The sequence below is a fragment of the Mustelus asterias genome, chromosome 22, assembly GCF_964213995.1.
Source record: "Mustelus asterias chromosome 22, sMusAst1.hap1.1, whole genome shotgun sequence".
NCBI lineage: Eukaryota > Metazoa > Chordata > Chondrichthyes > Carcharhiniformes > Triakidae > Mustelus > Mustelus asterias.
In genome coordinates this window covers 55,813,719-55,833,496 of record NC_135822.1, presented here as the reverse complement: position 1 = coordinate 55,833,496, position 19,778 = coordinate 55,813,719, and the positions used below count along the sequence as shown (strand labels likewise).

General features: G+C 50.2%; 1 protein-coding gene and 1 non-coding gene across 2 annotated transcripts; both read left to right on the top strand.

Moving 5' to 3' along the window:
* Window positions 1–647: 647 nt before the first annotated feature.
* On the top strand, window positions 648–12,911 carry LOC144510030 (phosphoglycerate mutase 2-like). Its single transcript, XM_078239221.1, has 3 exons — window positions 648–1,206; window positions 5,738–5,918; window positions 12,573–12,911. The coding sequence occupies exons 1-3, from the start codon at window positions 793–795 to the stop codon at window positions 12,740–12,742; spliced, it is 765 nt and encodes a 254-aa protein (XP_078095347.1). The 5' UTR covers window positions 648–792; the 3' UTR covers window positions 12,743–12,911.
* On the top strand, window positions 4,545–4,615 carry trnag-gcc (transfer RNA glycine (anticodon GCC)). Its single transcript has one exon. It is a non-coding gene; the product is annotated as a tRNA-Gly (tRNA).
* Window positions 12,912–19,778: the final 6,867 nt, after the last annotated feature.

The following is a 19,778-nucleotide window of genomic DNA, read 5'->3' as shown; positions in this document are numbered from 1 at the left end:
ATACCCCGCCCCTGACCCTGGGTTATATATATATACGCCGCCCCTGACCCTGGGTTATATATACCCGCCCCCTGACCCTGGGTTATATATATATATATACCCCGCCCCTGACCCTGGGTTATATATATATACCCTGCCCCTGGGTTATATATACCCGCCCCTGACCCTGTGTTATATATATCTACCCCACCCCTGACCCTGGGTTATATATACCCCGCCCCTGACCCTGGGTTATATATATCCCGCCCCTGACCCTGGGTTATATATACCCTGACCCTGGGTTATATATATATACCCCACCCCTGACCCTGGGTTATATGTACCCCGCCCCTGGGTTATATATATATACCCCACCCCTGAGTTATATATACCCCGCCCCTGACCCTGGGTTATATGTACCCCGCCCCTGACCCTGGGTTATATATACCCCGCCCCTTCCCCTGGGTTATATATACCCCGCCCCGGACCCTGTGTTATATATATATATACCCCGCCCCTGACCCTGGGTTATATATACCCCGCCCCTGACCCTGGGTTATATATACTCCGCCCCGGACCCTGGGTTATATATATATACCCCGCCCTGACCCTGGGTTATATATACCCCGCCCCTGACCCTGGGTTATATATATATATACCCCGCCCCTGACCCTGGGTTATATATACCTCCTCCCCAGTCTCGCTCTCACTGTGTTTGTGGTGCTGCTGCTGGTGGTTGGGGCCTAGTTGCGTTGCCACAGTAACCGCCTCCTGTGTGGGAGTAGCTGCGGGCCCGGCTCCGGGGGGAAGGGAATGGCGTGCTACAAGCTGGTGATAGTGCGGCACGGAGAGAGCGCCTGGAACCAGGAGAACCGCTTCTGCGGCTGGTTCGACGCCGAGCTGAGCGAGAAGGGTGTGGGCGAGGCGACCCGCGGCGCGCAGGCCCTGCGAGAGGCCGGCTACCTGTTCGATGTGTGCTACACCTCGGTGCTGAAGCGGGCCGTCCGCACCCTCTGGATCATCCTGGACGGCATCGACCAGATGTGGCTGCCCGTCATCCGCACCTGGCGCCTCAACGAGCGGCACTACGGCGGCCTGACCGGCCTCAACAAGGCGGAGACGGCGGCCAAGCACGGCGAGGAGCAGGTCAAAATCTGGCGGCGCTCCTTCGACACCCCGCCGCCCCCCATGGACCAGCAGCACCCGTACTACACCACCATCAGCAAGGTGAGGGTTAATACCCCTAAATACCCCCATATAGACCCTAAATACCCCCATATATACCCCAAATACCCCATATATACCCTAAATACCCCAGCAGCACCCGTATTACACCACCATCAGCAAGGTGAGGGTTAATACCCCTAAATACCCCCATATATACCCCAAATACCCCATATATACCCTAAATACCCCAGCAGCACCCGTACTACACCACCATCAGCAAGGTGAGGGTTAATACCCCTAAATACCCCCTTATATACCCCAAATACCCCAGCAGCACCCGTATTACACCACCATCAGCAAGGTGAGGGTTAATACCCCTAAATACCCCCTTATATACCCCAACAGCACCCGTACTACACCACCATCAGCAAGGTGAGGGTTAATACCCCTAAATACCCCCTTATATACCCTAAATACCCCAGCAGCACCCATATTACTGCACCATCAGCAAGGTGAGGGTTAATACCCCCCAAATATACCCCTAAATATACCCTATATACCCCCCAAATACCCCAGCAGCACCCGTACTACACCACCATCAGCAAGGTGAGGGTTAATACCCCCTAAATACCCCCATATATACCCTAAATACCCCCATATATACCCTAAATACCCCCATATATACCCTAAATACCCCCATATATACCCTAAATACCCCAGCAGCACCCGTACTACACCATCAGCAAGGTGAGGGTTAATACACCCTAAATACCCCCATATACACCCTAAATACCCCCATATATACCCTAAATACCCCAGCAGCACCCGTACTACACCATCAGCAAGGTGAGGGTTAATACCCCCTAAATACCCCCATATATACCCTAAATACCCCAGCAGCACCCGTATTACACCATCAGCAAGGTGAGGGTTAATACCCCCAAATATACCCCCATAGACCCTGAATAGCCCCATATATACCCTAAATACCCCAGCAGCACCCATACTACACCACCATCAGCAAGGTGAGGGTTAATGTACCCTAAATACCCCAAAATATACCCTAAGTGCCCCACATATACCCTAAATACCCCAGCAGCACCCATATTACTGCACCATCAGCAAGGTGAGGGTTAATACCCCCTAAATATACCCCCAAATACCCCAGCAGCACCCGTACTACTCCACCATCAGCAAGGTGAGGGTTAATGTACCCTAAATCAGACCCTAAATACCCCAGCAGCACCCCTACTACCGCACCATCAGCAAGGTATGAGCGGCACGGTAGCACAGTGGGTTAGCACTGCTGCTTCACAGCTCCAGGGACCTGGGTTCGATTCCCGGCTTGGGTCACTGTCTGTGTGGAGTTTGCACATTCTCGTCGTGTCTGCATGGGTTTCCTCCGGGTGTTCCGGTTTCCTCCCACGGTCCAAAGATGTGCGGGTTAGGTTGATTGGCCATGCTAAATTGCCCCTTGGTGTCCTGAGATGCGTAGGTTAGAGGGATTAGCGGGTAAATGTGTAGGGATATGGGGGTAGGGCCTGGGTGGGATTGTGGTCGGGGCAGACTCAATGAGCCAGATGGCCTCTTTCTGCACTGTAGGGATTCTATGGGTTAATATAGCCTAAATAGACCCTAGATAGAGCTTAAATACACCCCAGCAGCACCCCTACTACACCATCAGCAAGGTACGGGTTAATATACCCTAAATACCCCTAAAGTTACCATAAATACCCTAGTGCAGTAGTAGGTGCTGCTATCAGCAAGGTACGGGTTAATATAGCCTAAATACCCCCAACATATACTCTAAATCATACCCTAAATACCCCAGCCGCACCCCTACTACTCCACCATCAGCAAGGTAAGGATTAATGTACATTACGAGATCCTAATTGCCCCCAAATACACCCTAGCAGCATCCATATTACTCCACATTCAGCAAGGTGCGGGTTAATATACCCTAAATACCCCCAAAGTTACCATAAAGACCCCAACAACACCCCTACTACTGCACCATCAGCAAGGTAAGGGTTAATGTACCCCAAACCATATCCTAAATACCCCAGCAGCACCCCTACTACCGCACCATCAGCAAGGTGAGATTGGGAGGATTAATATCCTAAATACCCCATCTGCCAAGTGCAGGGTAGGGGTCGATATTGGAGGGGGGTAATTATTGAATTCACTGATACAGGTGAGGGTTGGGAAGGCTGGAGGGTGTGAATGGGGGAGGGGGGGTGGAGGAGGGTGTGAATGGGGGAGGGGGGGTGGAGGTGGGTGAAATGGGGGTATTTTTGGGAAGGGGGGGGTATTCTGTGATGAGGCGAGAGGGTGTGCCTGCTGTCACTAAACCAGGGGCATTTACCGGGCTTTAACCGCTGTGGCATTGGAGAGGGCATCTTTTGTGGTATCACTCGGGCTCTGTGCTATAGACCCTTCTGATGTTCCTGGTTGAATAGTTACACGTGCCTCGCATGCTGGCACTGGCTCCTTTTGAAGCTAAAACACTACAGTTGAATTCAGTTCCTGATGATGCCTTGCTAAATGTATTTCCACATTTTGCAGTTCGCTCTGTCTGACCTATTCTCGCTCTCTCTCTCCCTTCCTTATGGGGAGACGTGCAGTGCCTGACGATCCTCTGCCCCATCATGTTCATTTGTAACTGTCACGGAAACTTCAGTGCGCCACATCCTCTGAGTTAGTCACTCTCTGAGCTCCCCATAATGTGAATCACTCAATCTCTAAATGTGCAAACTCTCCTCAGTCGAAACTAGTCACTGCCCGAGTACCTCTTGCAGAATAAACCTCGTGTTCGCGCGAGAGATTTCAGCGGGAACTTTTGGGGTCATTTTCAAAAGGCGTTACAAGTCATAAACAGTCTTGTTCCGGCTTAATTTCACAGAGAGAGACCTACTAAATATTTTCCCCAGAAAAGTATCAACTGGTGTGAGCTAAGGAAGTTGAAACATTTGACACTACTACACATGACCTGTACTCCTGTTTTAAATCTCATCTTTAAGATGGGAAGTTGCTGTTCAAAATGGGGGTTTAAAGGTGTTATTTGAAGAATGAGATTTTCTCATAGAATCCTTACCGTGCAGAAGGAGGCCATTTGGCCCATCGAGCCTGCAACAATGTCCGACAGAGTATCTTACCCGTGCCCTATCCCTGTAACCCCACACGTTTCATGGCTAATCCCTCTAACCAATACATCTTTGGACACTAAGGGACAATTTATCATGGCCAATCCCCCTAACCCGCACATCTTTGGAGTGTGGGAGGAAATCGGTCCACCCAGAGGAAACCCACGCAGACACGGGGGAGAACGTGCAGACTCCACACAGACAGTGACCCAAGCCGGGAATCGAACCCGGATCCCTGGTGTTGTGAAAGGAGCAGCATTGGTGGTTCAGTGGTAGAATTCTTGCCTGCCACGCGGGAGGCCTGGGTTCGATTCCCGGCCAATGCATGAGCAGTAGTTAATTTCTCTGTGTTGCTGTTGTTGTGTGTGTGTGTGAGCAGCATTGAATTTGCTGCTGCAAATGATCAACACCCTTTCTGCGGCCTTGTGGAGTCCGTGGACCACGTCTTTGTTGTGTGTCTTAGGCTGCACTCCCTTTATGTTTTCCTGAAGAACCTTTTGTTGATGTTTTGTCTGCACTTCAGTCCCACGCTCCTGATCTACGGACACCCGGTGCGGAGAGGGGAGGGTCGGGATGGCAACCTCCTCGTGAACCTGCTCCTGGGCCTGGCGAAACGTGCCATTTACCGGTCCAGGCTGCGGGCGATCGAGGGGGCCGTCCATCCTGACTGTCTTCCCCTCTACCGCGGCTACGTTCGCGGCCAGGTGTCCCTGGAGAGGGAGCATGCGGTGTCCACGGGCGAGGTTGACGCTTTCCGCGCCCGCTGGGCACCGCAGGGGTTGGGGTGCATCATTGACCCCAATAATCACATTTTAATTTGATGTTTTTAAGTTTCCTTTGTACTTTGATTTCTGTTCGGGCTGTTCCCCCTCCTTTTTGGGGAGCTGCCCCTTTTACTTTGTCCTGATTTAATCTGAGTTTGTTTACTTGGTTTGGTTTGACCTAAAAAGAGGGCAGCAGCTCTAACCACTGTGCCACCGTGTCACCCACAGGACACTAAGGGTCAATTTAGCATAGCCTGTCCACCTAACCAGCATATCTTTTGGACTGTGGGAGGAAACCGGAGCACCCGGAGGAAACCCACGCAGACACGGGGAGAACATGCAAACTCCACACAGACAGTAAATCCAAGCTGGGAATTGAACCCAGGTCCCTGCGCCGTGAGGCAGCAGTGCCAACCACTGTGCCACCCTCTAGGCAGCAATTCTCCCAAAAAGCAAAATATTAAAAGCCCAGCCTCTCATTCCTGGGATGTTGGCTCAAAAATACGAGAAGTTGCTTCCGCAGTTAGGATTTTGACGCTGTATATTTTTAAGTCTTGCTGTTTGAGCATCTTGTAGTTGCGAGCAGTGTGTGTGGGGTAGGGTGTAGTGGCGGGTAACGCTGTACGCCGAGATTAACCTGGTTTAGATTTGCTTCAGCAGTGAATTGGGGATTTTTGTTTGCAGGCACGGCGGTACGAGAGCCTGACAGCCAAAGAGCTGCCGACCTGCGAGAGCCTGAAGGACACCATCGCACGGGCTCTGCCTTTCTGGAACGACGTGATTGTGCCACAGATTAAGGGTGGCAAGCGGGTGCTGATCGCGGCCCATGGCAACAGTTTGAGGGGCATCGTCAAGCACCTCGAAGGTAAGCTAACTCAGCTGGCTTTCTAAAATCCTAGAATCTCTACAGTAGGAGGCCATTCGACCCATCCCCAATAACACCAGATATTTACCCTGCTAATCCCTCTGGCCTATATATCTTTAGACACTAAGGGGCAATTTAGCATGGCCAATCCACCTAACCTGCACATCTTTGGATGCTAAGGGACAATTTAGCAAGAACATAAGGAGCAGGAGTAGGCCATCTGGCCCCTCTAGCCTGCTCCGCCATTCAATAAGATCATGGCTGATCTTTTCATGGACTCAGCTCCACTTACCCGCCTGCTCACCATAACCCTTAATTCCTTCACTGTTCAAAAATCTATCTCTGCCTCAAGTCAATGAGGTAGCCTCAAACCACCTAACCCACACATCCTTGGACTGTGGGAGGAAACCGGAGCACCCGGAGGAAACCCACGCAGACATGGGGACAATGTGCAAACTCCACACACACAGTGACCCCACACACACGGTGGGGGCGGCACGGTAGCACAGTGGTTAGCACTGCTGTTTCACAGCTCCAGGGTCCTGGGTTCGATTCCCGGCTCGGGTCACTGTCTGTGTGGAGTTTGCACATTCTCCTCGTGTCTGCGTGGGTTTCCTCCGGGTGCTCCGGTTTCCTCCCACAGTCCAAAGATGTGCGGGTTAGGTGGTTGGCCAGGTTAAAAATTGCCCCTTAAGAGTCCTGAGATGCGTAGGTTAGTGGGATTAGCGGGTAAATATGTGGGGGTAGGGCCTGGGTGGGATTGTGGTTGGTGCAGACTCGATGGGCCGAATGGCCTCCTTCTGCACTGTAGGGTTTCTATGACCCGAGGCCGGGAATCGAATCTGGGTCCCTGGTGCCGTGAGGCTGCAGCGCTAACCACTGTGCTGCCCTTTCTAGGCTGATCTCGACATGCATCATCGGTGATTCTCTTGTGGATGATGCTCTGCCAGAATTGATGGCGAGCTATTTGACTAGGGTAGGCTTCACGGGCTTTACAGGAACTGTGCTTCCGCCACTCCGTCTTTGCACCACTCAACTGTCGACCAGCTTGTGCTCTCTGTTCCACGCCAGCCATGGCGGGGGGGGGGGGGGGGGGCCGAGGGGATTTGAACCCGAGGTGAGGTGGGTGCCATTTAGTGCTGGTATTCTATTCTATTGTCGAACCTTACTGATACCAGCATTCTGGAATCAATAAAGTTTGCCCAAGGATTTGTTGTTAGAAATGCAGCTGGGTCAGCAATGTCCTTTAGGGAGGAAATCTGCCGTCCCTTTTACCTAGTCTGCTCTTGCATTAGATATTGCTCTGATCTTTTAAGCTCACAGCCCCCCCCCCCACCCCGCCACACACACACACACAATCTGCACTTGTGCCACATGTGTTACTGCCAATCACAGCGCGCTGTAGCCCTTTAAATGTCACTGAGGGTGAGCCGTTATTATGTAAGCCGGTTACTCTCGGGAAGGTGTGGATTACGCTTGACATTTTGAGTTACAGTAGGCTTCATACCCCAACCCAGGGTCGCGAAAGACCAACTAGCAGCCACGCGGCAGTTTACTACTTGGAGGCCAAACCGACAGCTTGAGGGGGAAAGTAAAAAGGCAGCCCCTCAAAAGGAGACTGCGTCAAAGGAAACTTAAAACGTCTAAACAAAAGGTGTCAACAATATGCCCATCCCCTGTGGTGCCCCCTGGGTATGGAAGACCCCCACAGTGCCCCCTGGGTATGGAAGACCCCCGCAGTGCCCCCTGGGTATGGCAGGTCTTGATCATGCTGGCAAACACTGTATCCTCTGTTCCCAGGGATAACTGGCAGAGAAAAGTTTATTTATTAGTCACAAGTAGGCTTGCATTAACACTGCAATGAATTTACTGTGAAAATCCCCAAGTCGCCACACTCTGGTGCCTGTTCGGGTTACACGGAGGGAGAATTTAGCACCTAACCAGCACGTCTTTCAGACTGGGAGGAAACCGGAGCACCCGGAGGAAACCCACGTGGACACGGGGAGAACGTGCAAACTCCGCACAGACAGTGGCCCCGGGAATCGAACCCAGGTCCCTGGTGCTGTGAGGCAGCAGTGCTAACCACTGTGCCACCGTGTCGCCTACAGGACACTAAGGGGCAATTTAGCATAGCCTGTCCACCTAACCAGCATATCTTTTGGACTGTGGGTGCTAACCACTGTGCCACCGTTGTGTGTGTGTGTGAGTCTTTTAAAAGTAGCAAAGTCTAAACTGTATGGCGACAGGGTTAATTCAGTCAGCCTATCTCTTCCTGAGTGTGTATTGTAAGCGATAGCAATAGTGGACATCAGTGGATAGTTCTGCTTTTTTATGTAAATTTAAATATCGGAGTGACACAGCAAACTTTCTTCCTCCTCAGCCTATCTTTATCAAGACTGGTCCTATTCCAAAAAATAATAAAGTTAGAAGCTGCAGAATGGTGGCAGGATTTGTTATCCTGCTGGAATGAATAATTAATCTAAATGGGTGCCCTTTGCACCATACATAGCCCAGTTCTGCTGCCCCCATGTTACAGTGACTGGGAGATGGGTGCTCCCTGGTAGCCCAGTGATACACCGTCCAGTACAGGCTGGAGCTAACACATTCAGTTGAGAGGGATAGATCAGAGAGATCCCAAGGCCTGGGGTAACTCATTCCGTTGGCAGGGATAGATTGGAGAGATCCCAGTCCGTGCTGTGGATATAAACCTGATTGTGTGTGATTGAGAAATTGTACAGACTCCCATGTATTTGCCACCTGCCCTGGTAATGCCATTGCTCCCTTTTTCCTTCTACTAAATTCAGGTAATAGTGTGTTCGTAGTCACTGAAAGCTAGCAAGCAATTAGGAAGGCAAATGGTATGTTGGCCTTCGTTGCAAGAGGATTTGAGTAGAGGAGTAAAGATGCCTTGCCAAGGTTGTATAGAGCCTTTGTGGGGTATTGTGTACAGTGCAGAAGGAGGCCATTCGTCCCATCGAGTCTGCACTGACCACAATCCCACCCAGGCCTTATTTCTGTAACCCCACATATTTATCTTGCTAAACCCCTAAAACCAGGGTCAATTTAGCATAGCCAATCCACCTAACCCACACTTCTTTGGACTGTGAGAGGGACCCGGAGGGAACCCACGCAGACACAGGGAGAATGTGCAGACTCCGCACAGACAGTGACCCAAGCCCGGAATTGAACCCAGGTCCCTGGCGCTGTGATGCAGCAGTGCTAGCCACTGTGCCACTGTGTCTCCTTGCCCAAGGAAGGAGATACGTGCCATAGAGGGAGTGCAACAAATGGATACCTGGGATGGCAGGACTGTCCTGGGAGAAGAGATTGAGAGTGGGTCTGTATTCTGAGGGGATTTCACTTGAAGCATACTGAACTTTACAGGATAGAGGCAGGAAGAATGTTTTTCCCTGGCTGGGAAAGGTCTAGAACCAGGAGACAGTCTCAGGATGGGAACCATTTCGGACTGAGATGTGGAGGCATTTCTTCACTGAGAGGATTGTGAATCGTTGAATAGCTCAACAATTGAGCCTCGAGAGATACGAGGATAGTGTAGGGAGAAAATGGCATTGAGATAGATCAGTCACAATCTAGTTGAGTGGTGGAGCAGGCTCGAGGAGCCGAATGGTCTACTGTGCCCCTACTGAGTGTTCCCCAGTGCACTCCAGCACAGCCATGTTCCAGACTCTCTAAATGTTGCACTTCTGACAGCTAATGCAAACTGTCCGATTCAAACGAAAGGACATAGACCTGAGATGTTAACCCTGTTTCTTTCCAGACAGCGCTCGGTGGGTGGCACAGTGGTTAGCACCGCTGCTTCACAGTGCCAGGAACCTGGGTTTGACCCCCGGCTTGGGTCACTGCGGAATCTGCACGTTCTCCCGTGTCTGCATGAGTTTCCCCCCTCAGTCCAAAAGATGTGTTGTTAGGTGGATTGGCCATGCTAAATTGCCCCTTAGTGTCCCAAGATGTGCAGGTTAAGGGATTAGCGGGGCAAAAGCATGGGGGTTGCAGGAGGGTGGGCCTGGGTAGGATGCACTTTTGCAGAGTTAGTCTAGACCCGATGGGCACAGTGCTGATTCTGTGACCTAAACTACCCTCGCTGCGGTTAATCACTTAACCTGCCCTCTTCCTAAAATACTGGGTCTGAGGAAAGCAGTTTGCTCACTGATGCTGTGGAAAGGTCACTGATTTGCCCCATCATGAAGATTGCAGGTCGTGTTGCTATTTCTGACAGGGCAGCCCTTTGCCTGTCCCTCTCGCTGCCAGAGATTCGGATGCTATAAGTAGTGTGGCAAAACCAGACAGTGTAACATGAGTGAGCAGAGGCCCACTCAGTAAAGGTCACCGGCATTCCAAGAAGGCCCTGTCACTATAACTCCTACAACTTGACCTGTGCAGAGTACTCCTGTTGGCCTGGTAACTATGCAATTTTCTAAATGAACAATTTGGACAACATTAAACACTAAAGTGGAGTTGTAAATTTACATCGCAAGCACTTCATTCACTGGTTCTACATAACTGAAGATGAATTGATGTCTTTGCAAGATCCACTGCACTGTCTTGCATTCCCTAACCTTTCTACTCCTGAGCCATTAGTACTGATTAAAAACATTACCAGTTGGGTGGATGATGTATTGGGGATGCGACTGTTGGCCTTGTTGTCCCTTGGTTACAGAAGCTAAAATCAGGCAGGATTCTCCACTCCCAACTGACTGAGCAGATTGGGTTTGTATTCGTTGGAATTTAGAAGGCTGAGGGGGGATCTTATAGAGACCTATAAGATAACGAAGGGGCTGGTTAGGGTAGAGGTGGAGAGATTCTTTCCACTTAGAAAGGAAGCTAGAACTAGAGGGCACAGCCTCAAAATAAAGGGGGGTCAGTTTAGGACAGAGTTGAGGAGGAACTTCTCTCAGAGGGTGGTGAATCTCTGGAATTCTCTGCCCACTGAAGTGGTGGATATGTTTAAATCACGGATAGATGGATTCCTGATCGGTAAGGGAATTAGGGGTTATGGGGATCAGGCGGGTAAGTGGAACTGATCCACTTCAGATCAGCCATGATCTTATTGAATGGCGGGGCAGGCTCGAGGGGCTAGGTGGCCTATTCCTGCTCCTATTTCTTATGTTATGGTTAGGGGAGAGATCAGGTTCTGGTTGTGATAAGAGGTTTACAGCATGGAAACAGGCCCTTTGGCCCAACTTCTCCATGCTGCCTTTTTTTTTATAACCACTAAGCTAGTCCCAATTGCCTGTTTGGCCCATATCCCTCTATATACCCATGTAACTGTCGAAGTGCTTTTTAACACACAAAATTGTACCTGCTTCTGGCAGCTCGTTTCAGACACTCACCACCTCTCATAACTCTGAAAATGGTGACTCGGACTCGATATTCTCTCTGGGAACTTTTTAGGCCACTTTCTAGAGGGTCCAACAAGAGATGGAGCTGTGCTGGACCTAATTCGAGGGAATGAAGCCACACAGGTGGTGGTGCTGGGGGAGCATTTTGGTGATAGCGATCACATCATGGTATACAATTTAAGTTCGTTATGGACAAAAAAACAGACAAGTTGCAAAAAAAAACACAAGTTTTTGTTGGATGGGGGGGAGAGTGGAGTTCAGTAAAATAAGACAGGATCTGGCCAAGCTAGACTGGGAACAGTTACTGATGGGGAAAATCTACAGAAGAGCAGTTGAAAAGGGAAATGGGGGAGAGTACAAGCCCAGAGAACCATGGATGACCAGAGATGTTCAGGATACAGTGAGAAAGAGAGGCTTTTAGCAGGTGCATGGGGAGCAAATCGGTGAAGTACAGAAAGTGCAGGATGGAGCTTAAAGCAATTAGGAAAGCAAAGTAGGAATATGAGGAAAGCTCTGGCTGATTAAACAATATATTCTGTGGGTGGTGACAGTCTGGAATGCGCTGCCTGGGAGGGTGGTGGAAGCGGGTTGCCTCACATCCATATAAAATGTACCTGGATGAGCACTTTGGCACGTCATAACATTCAGGGCTACATGGGGGCAGCACAGTGGGTTAGCACTGCTGCCTCACAGCGCCAGGGACCCAGGTTCAATTCCAGCCTCGGGTCACTGTCTGTGTGGAGTCTGCACGTTCTCTCCGTGTCTGCGTGGGTTTCCTCCGGGTGCCCCAGTGGCCTCCCACAGTCCAAAGATGTGCAGGTTAGGTGGATTGGCCAAACTAAGTTGCCCCTTGGTGTCCAAAGATGGGTACGTTTAGTGCATTGGTCATGCTAAATTGCTCCTTAGTGTCAGGGGGACTAGCATAGTTAGGGTTACAGGGATAGAGCCTGGGTAGGATTGTTGCTGGTGCAGGCTCAATGGGCTGAACAGCCTCCTTCTGCACTGTAGGGATTCTCAAGGGCTGGGAGATAGGATTAGGTGGGAGTTCAGGTGTTTCTCGTGTGTTGGTGCAGACTCGATGGGCTGAAGGGCCTCTTCTGCGCTGTGAGATTCTATAAGGAGGTGGGAGCATAAAGTTGTGTGGAAGAGACAATGCTTCACAATTCACGATATTGCCTCTTCCTCAGCAATGTGGTGACCATTACTCCTGGTGACCTGACTCACTGACCCTGGAATCCTCTTCATTGGGGAAATGTCCCAAGTTTTGCCACTCTCTCTCTCTCCCGTTTTTCAGGTATGTCTGACGCTGCGATCATGGAACTCAACCTGCCCACCGGCATCCCCATTGTGTACGAGCTGGACGCAAACCTGAAGCCCACCGGCCCCATGAGGTTCCTGGGAGATGAGGCGACCGTAAAGGCAGCAATGGAGGCCGTAGCGTCACAAGGCAAGGTCAAGAAGTGAAGCCCAGAGAAATGTCCTGCTAGCCTTCCGGTGAAGAGACGTGCCTGAAAACGACTACGCATCGAGTCTCCAAATACTGCTGCACTCGCTGTCAAACCATTTTTTAAAATGTTGCTGTACGCTGTTATTTATCATGGAGAAATGTTAAATTAAACATGATATGATTGGATCGGCTGCTTATCTCTTTACTAACCACTACTAAAACTGTTGAGCTTCCAAAATACTAAAACCACCTGAATCATTCTCGTAATTAAACTGTTTCGACCTAAAATATTCCCCCCTTCAGTCACCCCCAATACCGTGTTCCCCCTTTCCATGGCAGACACAGGAGGTGCAACATGGGTAAGTTGATTGGCCGTGCTAAATATGTGGGGTTATGGGGATAGGGCCTGGGTGGGATTGTGGTCGGTGCAGACTCAATGGGCCGAATGGCCTCCTTCTGCACTGTAGGGATTCTATGATTCTGGCATAGAAGAGGAGGAGGCTATTCGGCCCTTCGAGCCTGCTCCGCCATTCATCACGATCATGGCTGATCGTCCAACTCAATAGCCTCATCCTGCTTTCTCCCCATAACCTTTGATCCCATTCGCCCCAAGTGCTCTATCCAGCTGCCTCTTGAATACATTCAATGTTTTGGCATCAACTACTTCCTGTGGTAATGAATTCCACAGGCTCACCACTCTTTGGGTGAAGAAATGTCTCCTCACCTCCGTCCTAAATGGTCTACCCCGAATCCGTGACCCCCGGTTCTGGACTCTTCTCCACCATCGGGAACATCCTCCCTGCATCTACCCTGACTAGTCCTGTTAGAATTTTATAAGTCTCTGAAGATCTGTGCCTCATTCCTCTGAACTCCAGCGTAAAAACAATCCTAACCCAGTCAATCTCTCCAAATACATCAGTCCCTTCTCTTTGTTCACTGACCAGGACCCTCCTGCCAGGTGCAGCAACTGAGGGGTGCTTCTTGCAATCAAATGCACCGCTCGCGACATGCAGTGTGGGTGGCCGCTTTGCAGTCTGTTGTACCTCGAGCTTTTAATGGTCCGCCATTTTAATTCCCCAGATCGCTCTCATGCTGACATCTCCTGTTGTGGCAGTGACGAACAGCACCACATCTTTCAATTGGGCATTTTCCAGAACTGCTCCTCTGCTCTTTTTCTCGCTGGTTGTTTTGGGTTTTCTCGAAGTACATATTTTGTTTCTTCCCCCATTGGGATGGCACAGTGGTTAGCACTGCTGCCTCACAGCGACAGGGACCCAGGTTCGATTCCGGCCTTGGGTCACTGTGTGAAGTTTGGATGTTCTCCTCGTGTCTGTGTGTGTTTCTGTCGGGTGCTCTGGTTTTTCCCCTCAGTCCAAAGATGTGCGGGTTAGGTGGATTGGCTATGCTAAATTGTCGCTCAGTGTCTAGGGGACGAGCTAGGGTAAATGCATGGGGTTATAGGGATAGGGCCTGGTTGGGATTGTTGTATGTGCAGACTCGATGGGCCAAATGGCTTTTTTCTACACTGTAGGAATTCTTTGGATCCATAATTCCCTTTTGGCAATGGAAGACTAATCCTTCCGTCAGTCAATCTCCCACGCCCTTGCTGTCCATCCGTTTGTCCTTATCCCACCTACCCCTTGCTCAAAACCAATTATATTTCTAACTTTCTTTCAGCGCCTAGTGCACTGCTGCCTCTCAGCGCCAGAGACCCAGGTTCAATTCCTGGCTCGCGTCAGCCTAGCTCTTTTCACTCACGTGGGACTTGAACCTGCAACCTTCTACATTTGGGGGCAGGGGGGGGGGGGGGGGTGGTGTTAGCCACTAAGCCCACAGCAAACAGGGAAATAAAACATAACCCTACTTATAGGGGCTCTGAGATTGCCTTCTTCACAGATGATAAGCAAAACATAAAAGGTTCAGCAAATGTGTAAGGTTTGTGAGTTGGAACTCCAGAGTTGGATGCAATCAACAGAACAAGTTGGTAAATTGCCCCTTAGTGTCCAAAGATGTGTAGATTAGGTGGATTGGGCAGCGTGGTGGCACAGTGGTTGGCACTGCTGCTTCACAGCACCAGGGACCCGGGTTCAATCCCAGCCCCGGGTCACTGTCTGTGTGGAGTTTGCACATTCTCCCGTGTCTGCGTGGGTTTCCTCCCACAGTCCAAAGATGTGCGGGTTAGGTGGATTGGCCGTGCTAAATTTATCCTAGTGTCATGGATGGATTCTATTCTATGGATAAGTCTCCCCTTCACCTAAGCTTCTCTATCATAAAATCTCTACACTGCAGAAGGAGCCATTCGGCCCATCGAGTCTGCACCAACCTCAATCCCATGACGCCCCATATAGGGTTGTTAAGAAGGCGTACAGTGTGTTAGCTTTTATTGGTAGAGGGATTGAGTTTCGGAGCCATGAGGTCATGTTGCAACTGTACAAAACTCTGGTGCGGGCGCACTTGGAGTATTGCGTACAGTTCTGGTCGCCGCAATATAGGAAGGATGTGGAAGTGTTGGAAAGGGTACAGAGGAGATGTACCAGGATGTTGCCTGGTATGGTGGGAAAATCGTATGAGGAAAGGCTGAGGGGCTTGAGGTTGTTTTCGTTAGAGAGAAGAAGGTTGAGAGGTGACTTAATAGAGGCATACAAGATGATCAGATTAGATAGGGTGGATAGTGAGAGCCTTTTTCCTCGGATGGTGATGGCTAGCACAAGGGGACATAGCTTTAAATTGAGGGGTGAGAGATATAGGACAGATGTTAGAGGTAGGTTCTTTACTCAGAGAGTAGTAAGGGCGTGGAATGCCCTGCCTGCAGCAGTAGTGGACTCATCAACATTAAGAGCATTCAAATGGTTATTGGATAAACATATGGATGATATTGGAATAGTGTAGGTTAGATGGGCTTTAGATTGGTTTCACTGGTCGGCGCAACATCGAGGGCCGAAGGGCCTGTACTGCGCTGTAATGTTCTATGTTCTATTTACCCAGCAAATCCCCTGACACTAAGGGGCAATTTAGCATGGCCAATCCACCTAACCCACACATCTTTGGACACTAAGGGGCAATTCAGCATGGCCAATCCACCTAACCCACACATCTTTGGACACTAAGGGGCAATTCAGCATGGCCAATTCACCTAACCTGCACATCTTTGGACTAGAGGTCCACTCCAGAAGTGAACAATCTGATCTAATGCAGCGGATGCTGCAATCGGAAACAAAAGCAGAAGATGCTGGAGAATCCCAGCAGGTCTGACAGCATCTGTGGAGAGAGAATTGAGCCAACGGTTTGAGTCTGGATGACCCTTCCTCAGAGCCCAAATGAACAATCAACACCAGGCCAGGATATTCCATTGCGACCACTGGGGTACAAAGGTATGAATCCAACACCTGTGGGAAGCATCATCACACTGCCACTTGGGAAACCTTGCTCTGTGCAACTTGGGTGGCACGGCAGCACAGTGGTTAGCACTGCTGCCCCACAGCGCCAGGGACCCGGGTTCAATTCCCGGCTTGGGTCACTGTCTGTGCGGAGTCTGCAGTGTCTCCCGTGTCTGCGTGGGTTTCCTCCGGGTGCTCCGGTTTCCTCCCACAGTCCAAAGATGTGCAGGTTAGGTGGATTGGCCATGCTAAATTGCCCCTTAGTGTCCAAAGATGTGTAGGTTAGATGGATTGGCCATGCTAAATTGCCCCTTAGTGTCCAAAGATGTGCGGGTTAGGTGGATTGGCCATGCTAAATTGCCCTCCAGTGTGACGGGGACTCGCTATGATAAATGCACGGGGGTTATGGGGATAGGGTCTGGGTGCGATTGTGGTCAGTGCAGACTAGATGGGCCGAATGGCCTCTTTCTGCACTGTAGGATTCTATGATTCTACATCTTTGGACTGTGGGAGGAAACATGCAGACGCGGGGAGAGAACGTGCAGACTCCACACAGACAGTGACCCTAGCCGGGAATCGAACCCGGGTCCCTGGCGCTGCGACGCAGCAGTGCTCACCACTGTGCCACCGTGCTGCTCATACTTACCTGAGCCACAGGTGTCAGAAAACATGCCAACAAGTTGCCCGAATAACCCATTCTGCCGCCGTTTTGCGAGCAGGTTGAAGTGGGAAACTGGTGCACAGGGGCAGGAAGGGACTCTGATAAGGAAAGGAACCAGGTGAACAAGTTGGAACTGATAAGAACACGACTGGACAGAAATCAGAGCTCAAACACAGAGGGGAGCGAAGCGGGGGAGGTGGAGAATGAGATTTAATTAAAAAAATTAATGAAAAAGAAACATGAGTAAAGGCATTACAGAGAAAGATCACCATTTTGTGGAGGAAATGCACTCTTTTTGAAAGAGAGAGACACACAGGTTAAACGTAAGTCATATTACAAAATGCAACACCACAAACCCACGGAAAACGCAAGTCACTTCAACCTTTGACACAACGATCTCCCATCTGAGGGGCAGAGTTGCAGGCAGCGCAGGATATTCTGGGGAGGCAGAGGCTGCGACTGTCCTCCCCAGAGTCTGTCAATGGGTTCCCCGACCCTCCTGACAGCGATACCAGACAAGGCAGAAAGCACCAGAGGCCCCTGGGCATTGCTGAGGCCTTCTGCAGGCCCGCCTTTGCACAGGAATGTACCGTATCACTTCAGTGCTTCTGGACTTCACAGCAGAGGACTGAGACTGTACTCAAGGGTAAACTTGTGCTGGTTAATCAGCCCAAGATACCCTCAGTCCGCTCTCTCAAAGGAAACAGGAACATGGAATTCAGGATGCCACCGAGCTCCTTGAACCCGCTCTGCCTTAATACAATCTGGCTGTGGCCTCAACTTTCTCCACCTTCCTGTCTGCCTCCTTCCCATAACCCTTGCCCCCCTCCCCTCCCCCGTCTATTGAAAATCTATCCAACTCGCCTTGGCACGGTGGCACAGTGGTTGGCACGGCTGCCTCATGGCACCCAGGTTCGATTCCCGGGTCATTGTCTGTGCAGAGTTGGCACCTCCCCCCGCCCCCCCATATCTGCCTGGGTTTCCTCCCACAAGCCTGAAAGACGTGCTGGTTAGGTGCTAAATTCTCCCTCAGTGTAACCCAAACAGGCGCTGGAGTGTGGCGACTAGGGGACTTTCACAGTAACTTCATTGCGGTGTTAATGTAAGCCTTACTTGTGACACTAATAAATAAACTTTAAACTTTTGAGGTTAGTTCAGGTCTGTAACACACAGAGAGAATTTCCCGATGGCCCAGACAGCCAGAGCGGCATAACTAAGAGGCACTTGATCGCACAGAGCCTGGACCTTGCTGGAAAGAGAGATGTGTTGTCGAAGTTTCCTGTCTTGCACTCATCAGGACGAACGCAAGAATGCCAAATTTCAAACTACCACGACAAGTTATACCACAGGAGAGAAGTGTTCCAAAGAGGGGCAGCACTTGCTGAACAACACGAAGTTGTACAAGACATTGGTAAGGCCACACTTGGAATACTGTGTGCAATTCTGATCACCCTATTATAGAAAGGATATTATTAAACTAGAAAGATACAGAAAAGATTTACTAGGATGCTACTGGGACTTGATGTATTGAGTTATAAGGAGAGGCTGAATAGACTGGGACTTTTCTCTCTGGAGCGTAGGAGGCTGAGGGGTGACCTTATAAAGGTCTATAAAATAACGAGGGGCACAGACAAGGTAGATAGTCAATATCTTTTCCCAAAGATAGGGGAGTCTAAAACTAGAAGGCATAGGCTTAAGGTGAGAGGGGAGAGATACAAAAGTGTCCAGAGGGGCAATTTTTTCACACAGAGGGTGGTGAGTGTTTGGTACAAGCTGCCAGAGGTAGTAGGAGAGGCGGGTACAATTTTATCTTTTAAAAAGCATTTAGATAGTTACATGGGTACGATGGGTATAGTGGGATATGGGCCAAATGCGGGCAATTGGGATTAGTTTAGGGTTTTTTTTTAAAAAAGGGCAGCATGGACAAGTTGGGCCGAAGGGCCTGTTTCCGTGCTGTAAACCTCCATGGCTCTATAACACTGAATGTGCTAATTCCTACACTAACGACCAATCTAAGATAATCACTCAGGCTGGTAACATGGCTCATTCATAGGGGGAGGTGATGGACTAGTGGTATTACCGCTAGACTATTAACCCAGAAACCCACCTCATTATTATGGGGACCCGGGTTCGAATCCCGCCACGGCAGATGGTTGGAATTTGAATCCCAATTTTTTTTAAAAATCTGAAATTAAGGATCTACTGGTTTCATGGTATTCATTGTCAATTGTTGGAAAAACCCATCTGGTTCACTAATGTCCTTGAGGGAAGGAAATCTGCAGTCCTTACCCGGTCTGGCCTACATGTGACTCCAGAGCCACAGCAATGTGGTTGACTCTCAACTGCCCTCCAAGGGCAATTAGGGATGGGCAATAAATGCTGGGCCCAGCCAGCGACGCCCATGTGCCGTCAATGAATAGAAAATGTTCAAAGTGATATATCTTCATAAGCTGGGCCCCGTCCTCTGCAAACAAAGGAATATGTCCCAGCCTTGCGCCCCTTTTTGAATTACCCAGCAATTTGGCGTGGCGTCAGTTCCCCCCTGTCGCTTTCTCCACGGCAACGGCCCTCGGCCAATCAAGAGTCGACCTGCCCTTGCCGCCCGTCTTGTAAACTGTTGCGAGCGATTGAAAATTCCGTTCGCCCTGACGAGTGCAAGACGCAAAACTTCAGCAGCCCCGTCACTCTTTCTCAGGGCCGGATGCTGATTGAGTTGAGCAGAGAGTGCGCAGGGGATTGGAGGGGGTTGATCGCTGGGGGAAAGAGGGGGGCGGTGAGGTTAGCAGGAACAGAACTATGGAAAGGTCAAATGATGGGCACAACCTGAAGGAAAATCAGGTCAGAATGCTTTAGTTTTCACCGAGACACCAAACAGAGGCAGATTCGCTTCAGCCGGGTTCAGGCCAGCGTGATGTTTCTTACAGGTAACTGGTTTTAATCTGGCTTTGGTACAAGCACAAGTGACACTGGGGGTGGTTTCCTCCCACAGTCCAAAGATGTGTGGGTTTAGGTAAA

What these genes read in the sequence shown, in the direction of transcription:
- LOC144510030 (XM_078239221.1), top strand. Translation starts at nt 793, where the DNA reads ATGGCGTGCTACAAGCTGGTGATAGTGCGGCACGGAGAGAGCGCCTGG. An exon ending in ACTACACCACCATCAGCAAG is followed by an intron (nt 1,207 to 5,737) that starts GTGAGGGTTAAT and finishes TTTTGTTTGCAG; the next exon opens with GCACGGCGGTACGAGAGCCT. An exon ending in CATCGTCAAGCACCTCGAAG is followed by an intron (nt 5,919 to 12,572) that starts GTAAGCTAACTC and finishes CCCGTTTTTCAG; the next exon opens with GTATGTCTGACGCTGCGATC.